Source organism: Oryctolagus cuniculus, chromosome 12 (assembly GCF_964237555.1).
Source record: "Oryctolagus cuniculus chromosome 12, mOryCun1.1, whole genome shotgun sequence".
Taxonomy (NCBI): Eukaryota; Metazoa; Chordata; class Mammalia; order Lagomorpha; family Leporidae; genus Oryctolagus; species Oryctolagus cuniculus.
The window spans coordinates 114,065,904-114,073,491 of NC_091443.1; the positions used below are offsets into that span (position 1 = coordinate 114,065,904).

Consider the following 7,588-nt stretch of genomic DNA (forward strand, 5'->3'; position numbering starts at 1 on the left):
TGTTCACAGTGCTAGCACTGGTATACACTATGATCTGATGCTGTAATTGGGCAATATTCATAAAATCAAATACAAATTAAAGATTAAAATCTTTCCTCTTATTAGGGTATAATATATTTTCATAACTGTGACTAGAACTGTTCATAGAAATGTTAATAAAACAAGCATGTAGGAGCCAGTGCTGTCACATAGAAGGTAAAACTGCCACCTTCAGTGCTAGCATCCCATATGGGCACTGATTCATGTTCTGCTCCACTTCCAATACAACTCTCTTCTATGAAAGAGAGAAGGTAGTAGAGGATGGCCCAAGTCCTTTGACCCCTGCACCTATCCATGTGGGGGACCTGGAGGAGGCTCCTGGCTCCAAGCTTCAGATTGGCCCAGCTCCAGCTATTGTGGCCATTTGGGGAGTTATCCAGTGGATGGAGGACTTTCTCTTTCTCTCTCTCTCTCTGCCTCTCTGTAACTCTGCCTTTCAAATAAATAAATTTTTTTAAAAAATAAGCATGCATATTGGCATTTATTGAAAAATAGTCCATTTATTTTTAAAATGGAAAATAAGGGAAAAATGAATGGAAAAAGGAAAGATTTGGCAATTACAGAAAATCCTGAGGGAAAGATATTTGTATTTATAGCTTTGAGGATTGAAAGTAAAGTGAAAGTTTAATTTATAGTCCCCTAGAATTCCAGAAAAGATAAAACAACATATCCTCTGAGAACTGAGAAAGATTGGGTCAAGATGGCTTTGGGAATTTGGGGGCATGAAATAGTTGCAAAGAGAATTCAATAATTTTCACCACGTTGATGTCACAAGGAAAAAGTCACCTAAGAATTAAGTTTGAAAGAAAAATATTGAGGGCTAGAGAGCAGCCTGCTATGCAGTGCTAGGATATAGGGCTATGCAGAGAATAGGATAGGAGGTACACTCTTGGAAAAGAAGAGAAGAGAAAACCACCTGGGAAGCCCCACAACAGGAGGGGAAATAGCTTGAAATTGTGTGATGAGTGTTAACACACACCCAGAGAATAGAAGCCACAGACAGCCTGAGCTGGCAGCACTATTGAGACAGTGAGGGCAGATTTATCTACACCAATCCATGGGCATAGAGCCAGAGAGAGCATGCAGTGGGTCCAGACTGGAGCCTGGGGAGCTAGCGGTTGCTGGCAGTCACCTGAGGTCCTAGTGGAAGTAGAGGGGACAGCTGATTCAAACCAATCTCTCTAATACAAAACTCATGACCCTACCAATAGAGGGAGTAGGCATACTTTTAAACCAGTGCTACAACTCAGAAGACCACAAGCATGCACGTAACAGTTCACTGAGATGGGACAACTGGACACAGAGCTGCTAGCAGCATCAGGCAGGCTTTAAACTGGGGAACCTAGTGTGCATGTGTGATCCAGAGCTACCAATGGAGGGAATGGCCCACAGCCCTTGCTGCCTCAGAGCTTGGCAGGAAGGTGGCCTGGAAACTATGAGAGACAGAGGAGAACCTGCACCAACAGCACCCTATAATCTTGGCATCTGTGAAAGCCCTATATGCTAAGACATTAGAGCCTTTATAGCTACACAAAAAGGTGTAGGAAAGAGCTGGCTTTGGAGTTCTACCATGCCCAATGTTGGTGTTACCCCTGAAACTAGCCCCACCCTAGATCATTAACCCAAGCCTCTGGGCCACACCCACCACATGCCTCCTGGTAGTCACTGAAAGGGCAGACATTCCATGAAGTCACAGAAGCATAACCCCAAAGATAAAAACCAACACAAGAAAAAATTAAAAATCAACTCCACAAATGCCAGAAAATAGGAGCTGAAATTTAAGAAACAAGAATAAGGAAGTCACCATGACCCCCAGAGGAACATAACAACATTTAAATATTAGAATATTAAGATGAGAAGATTGAGGAAATGATAGAAGAGTAATTTAGAAAATTAATCATAGAATTACTCAAAAAAATCAGAAGCAAATCTATGAGCTAAAGAAAACCATACAAGAAATGAATGAAAACTTCTCCCAAGAAACTGAGAATATAAAGAGAAATCAAAATGAAATTTTAGAAATGAAAGAAAATGGATCACATAAAAACTGCAATGGAAAGTCTTTACAGCAGACTTGAAGAGGCAGAAGAAAGAATATTTGAATTAGAAGATGAATCTTTGAAAATCTTACAGACAAAAAAAAAAAAAAAAGAAGAAGAAGAAGAAACTAGAAAGCAATGCTGGAGGCCAGCGCCAATGCTCACTAGGCTAATCCTCTGCCTGTGGTGCCGGCACACTGGGTCCTAGTCCCGGATACTCCTCTTCCAGTCTAGCTGTCTGCTGTGGCACGGGAGGGCAGTGGAGGTTGGCCCAAGTGCTTGGGCCCTGCACCTGCATGGGAGACCAGGAGGAAGCACCTGGCTTCTGGCTTTGGATCAGTGCAGCGCCAGCTGTAGTGGCCATTTGGGGGGTGAACCAATGGAAGGAAGACCTTTCTCTCTCTCTCTCTCTCTCTCTCTCTCACTGTCTAACTCTGCCTGTCAAAGAAAAAAAAAAGAAAGAAAAGAAAGAAAACAGTGTTGGAAATCTATGGGATACTATCAAATGACCCAACATACCAGTCTTAGGAGTTCCTGAAGGAGAGGAAAGAGAAAAAGGAATTGAAAACCAATTAAATATTTACAGAAAATTTCCCCAATTTGGAGAAAGATAGAAATGTTCAAGCAGAGGAAGTATATAGAACTCCTAACATACATGACTAGAAAAGATATTCACCAATACACATTGTAGTCAAACTTTCTACAGCAAAACATAATGAAAAAATTCTAAACTGGGCAAGGGAAAAGTGACAAATCACTTTCAGAGTATCGCTAATTAGACTCACAGCTGACTTCTCATCAGGAACCCTACAGGCCAGAAGGGAATACTGAGATATAGTCCAAGTCTTAAAAGAAAAAAAACCTGCCAACCCAGAATACTGTACCCCACAAAGCTTGCATTTATGAATAAAAGTGAAATAAAGACCTTCCATAACAAACAGAAATTGAAAGAATTCATCGAAACTCGTCTAGCCTTACAGAAGATGCTTAAGGATGTGCCATACACAAAAACAAAGAAAGATAGCCATCATTATGAAAGAATGAGAAAGCAGAAAACCCCAATAGAAATACAAAATAAATCCAAAGTAAATGATATGAATATTTATGGAAAAGTGGAGGGCCAGGTCATTACTTATCAATACTCACCTGGAATGTAAATGGCCTCAATTCTCCAGTTAAAAGATACAGACTGACTGAATGGATTGAAAATCAAGACCCATCTATCTGTTACTTATAAGAAACACACTTCATCAACAAATATAAGTAAAGTAAAAGGATGAAAGTAAAAGGATGAAAAAGATAGTCTATGCTAACAAAAACCCAAAATGAGCTGGTGTTGTGATTTTAATATCAGACAAAATAGGTCACAAAGAGACAAGGGCCGAGCCCCCTCCGGCCGGAGCCAGCGCGGCCACGGCTTCAGAAGCCCGCGGGGCTGCGGACCGGCTCGAGGTGCAGATTCTTCTTAGTCCTTTGGTGGAAACTCTGCAACACAAGATGGCTGCAAATAAGCCCAAGGGTCAGAATTCTTTGGCCTTACACAAAGTCATCATGGTGGGGAGTGGTGGCGTGGGCAAGTCTGCTCTGACTCTGCAGTTCATGTATGATGAGTTTGTGGAGGACTATGAGCCCACCAAAGCAGACAGCTATCGCAAGAAAGTAGTGCTGGATGGGGAGGAAGTACAGATCGACATCTTAGATACAGCAGGGCAGGAGGACTATGCTGCCATCAGAGACAACTACTTCCGGAGCGGGGAGGGTTTCCTCTGTGTCTTCTCTATTACGGAAATGGAATCCTTTGCAGCCACAGCCGACTTCAGGGAGCAGATCCTAAGAGTAAAAGAAGATGAGAATGTTCCATTTCTGCTGGTTGGTAACAAATCAGATTTAGAAGATAAAAGGCAGGTTTCCGTAGAAGAGGCAAAGAACCGAGCGGACCAGTGGAATGTTAACTACGTGGAAACATCTGCTAAAACGCGGGCTAATGTTGACAAGGTAGTTTTTGATTTAATGAGGGAAATTCGAGCCAGAAAGATGGAAGACAGCAAAGAAAAGAATGGGAAAAAGAAGAGGAAAAGTTTAGCCAAGAGAATCAGAGAAAGATGCTGCATTTTATAATCAAAGCCCAAACTCCTTTCTTACCTTGACCATACTAATAAATATAATTTATAAGCATTGCCATTGAAGGCCCAATTGACTGAAATTACTTTAACATTTTGGAAATTGTTATGTATCACTAAAAGCATGAATTGGAACTGCACTGAAAGTCAGATTCACTTTAAAAAGAAATTAATGTGGCTTCTCCAAGAAGCAAAGTTCAGCTTATTTCATAACTGCCTACATTTATCACGGTCCTGAATGTAGCGTGTGTGTCTCTCAGGCAGTCTTTCTGGAACTGTTAAATAAAGAGGTGAGATGTGGGGTGGGGAATGGGAGGAAAGGCTACTTCCTCTGGTGTTTATTATAAAGCTTAAATTTTATATGATTTTAAAATGTCTTGGTCTACTGCCTTGAAAAATGACAATTGTGAACATGATAGTTAAACTGTACCACTTTTTTTAACCATTGTTATGCAAAATATAGAAGAAAAAGTTGTTGGCATGGTTGTTGCATATAGTTAAACTGAGAGTAATTCATCTGTGAGTCTGCATTAATTAACTGGTGATTAACTTAGAAAAGTGGTGTAAACTTGTACACGGACATTTTGGAACATGCCTTAATTTAGAAACCGAAAAATACCCAGTTTCATCATTCTGTGAGACACTGTATGCCTGGTATGGAGTACAGCTTTTGTATAGAAGGTTCTTGAGAAATAACTGTCCACTCGGAGTCTGTCCAGATGAAAACTGTGTGCCATACTCTGGTTCTTAAATAAGGTTCCAGAGCTTCTTGACTGCTTTAATAAATTGTAAGGTGGTATGAAATGAAGGGCCAGCATCTACTTGTAAGATAATTTGAGACTTTGAAGATTCAGTACCCCTTGTGTGTGAGTGAAGCCTCTTTTTTTTTTTCCTAAGATGCTGGTCCCTAGAAATCACTTTCTACGAGTGTTGAGCATATAAGTGTTACTTTTTAATCTCCTGGAATTAGGGCATAGGACAAACGTTAGCAGCACTAAGGCATTTGGCATTAGAACACTTGGGGAGAATAAGCATGCTTGCCACCTGTTTATTTCTAAACTTGTATTCCTGAGGTTTACAGTTTGGCTTTATAGAAATTATTGAGAGTATCTGTAGTCTGTTTATGTTCCTAATTAAGCACTGTGTAGCTATATCTTCCTAAAAATAACATCAAGCAATCAAACCCAGGCATAGTGCAGAAAACGTGTGTGGCACACAGAGACCACAGTGTGTCAGGCGGTGTCACTATTGTGTGATGTTGCCACTGGAAGAGTTCCGGCATGCTATTTGGATACATAATTTTGATGAGAAATACACAGACCACTGTCACTTTTCTTTTCCTGCTCAGGATGGAATTAGGACAGTTGATTTTAACAGATTTTTTTTTCTTTTTTCTTTTTAGTCAGCCCTAATTTGAACAAGTCAAGGATGTGTTCAGGCATTCCAGGTAACAGGTTGTATATGTAAGCTAACAAAACTAGACTTTTAAGGAACTCAGCTCTTTAGATACTATATCCAGCTTGTCATGTTAAATATTTGTTCCTCAAAGGTGTGAGATGTACATCTTCCATTTCATATTTTTCATAGGTTATGCCATGTGCAGAATTAAAGTTACCAATGTAATACTGGCCAGCGGGCCCAGCAGTCTCTATGTGTACTCACGCATTGCAGTCTTATTTAACCAGGGGTCCTAACCACTAACATTGTGACTTTGCTTTGAGACCTTTCCTCTCCTGGGTACTGAGGTGCTATGAAGCCAACTGACAAAGATGCATCACATGTCTTAGGCTGATGCCACTCCCCAATTCGTTTATTTGCAATTTGAGCCATTTAAAGACCAATAAACTTCCTTTTAAAAAAAAAATAGGTCACAAAGCAAGTCTCAGCAAATTCAAAATAATTGAAATCATTCCATGCACCTTCTCAAACCACAATGGAATGAAGCTAGAAACGAACTATCTCTAGAACATAATTAGACATAAGGACTGAACAGCATGCTCCAGAATGAATAGTGGGTCATAAAAGAAATCAAACAGAAATCAAAAAATTTCTGGAAACAAATGAAGATGGCAATACATTATATTGAAACCTATGAGATATGAGATACAGCAAAAGTATGTTAAGAAGGAAGTTCATAGCAATCAATGTCTACATGAAAAAACTGGAAAGGTACTAAATAAATGAGCTATCAATGCAACTCAAGGATATAGAATATCAACAACAAACCAAACCCAAAACTAGTAGGAAGAAAGAAGTAATTAAAATTAGAGAAGAAATAAAACTGATACAAAAATTACAAAAATCCATGAAAAGGAAAGCTATTTAAAAAAAAAACCAAAATTGATATACCATTGGTGCAACTGAACAAAAAAAAAGGAAAAGTCAAATCAATAAAATCAGAGATGAAAAAGGAAATATAGTAATGGATACCACAGAAATAAGAATCATCAGAAATTATTGCAAAGAGCTGTATGCCAACAACTAGAAAACCTAGAAGAAATGGATAGATTCCTAGAAAGATACACTCTACCAAAATTAAGTCATGAACTTATAGAAAACGTAAACACACCAATAACCAAAATAGAGATTGAATCAGTAATACTCTCCCAACAAAGAAACCTAAAAGGCCAGACAGCATCACTGCTGAATTCAAACAGACATTTAAAGAACTAATTTCGGCCAGTGCCACAGCTCAATAGGCTAATCGTCTGCTCTTGGCGCCAGCACACCGGGTTCTAGTCCCGGTTCTAGTCAGAGTGCCGGATTCTGTCCTGGTTGCTCCTCTTCCAGTCTAGCTCTCTGCTGTGGCACAGGAGGGCAGTGGAGGATGGCCCAAGTGCCTGGACCCTGCACCTGCATGGGAGAACAGGAGAAGCACCTGGCTCCTGGCTTCAGATCAGCACGGTGTGCCAGCTGCAGCATGTTGGCTGCAGCGGCCATTGGAGGGTGAACCAATGGAAAAGGAAGACCTTTCTCTCTGTCTCTCTCACTGTCCACTCTGCCTGTCAAAAAAAAAAAAGGAACTAATTCCAATTCTTCTCAATCTGTTCAAAAAAACTGAAAAGGATGGATCCTCTCAAACTCCTTCTGTGAAGCTTGCATCACCTTAATACCCAAACCTAGAAAAGATGCAACAAAAAGAGAGAAATATAGATAAATATCCCTGATGAACATAGATGCAAAAATCCTTAACAAAATATTACCCAAAATATCATCAAAATATCCATTCTTCAGAAAGCAAATTACAGACTCTATGTGATACCAATCAAAATACCATGGACAGCAGGTTAATGCCCAGGCCTGAAGTGCTAGCATCCCATATGGGCACTGGTTCAAGACCTGGCTGCTCTTCTTCTGATCCAGTGCTCTGCTATGGCCTGGGAAGGCAGT

General features: G+C 40.1%; 1 protein-coding gene across 1 annotated transcript; it reads left to right on the plus strand.

The window, feature by feature from the left end:
* Positions 1–3,437: 3,437 nt before the first annotated feature.
* On the plus strand, positions 3,438–6,062 carry LOC100355907 (ras-related protein Ral-A-like). Its single transcript, XM_051837830.2, has one exon. It carries the CDS (start codon positions 3,576–3,578, stop codon positions 4,194–4,196), a length of 621 nt encoding a protein of 206 aa, XP_051693790.2. The 5' UTR covers positions 3,438–3,575; the 3' UTR covers positions 4,197–6,062.
* Positions 6,063–7,588: the final 1,526 nt, after the last annotated feature.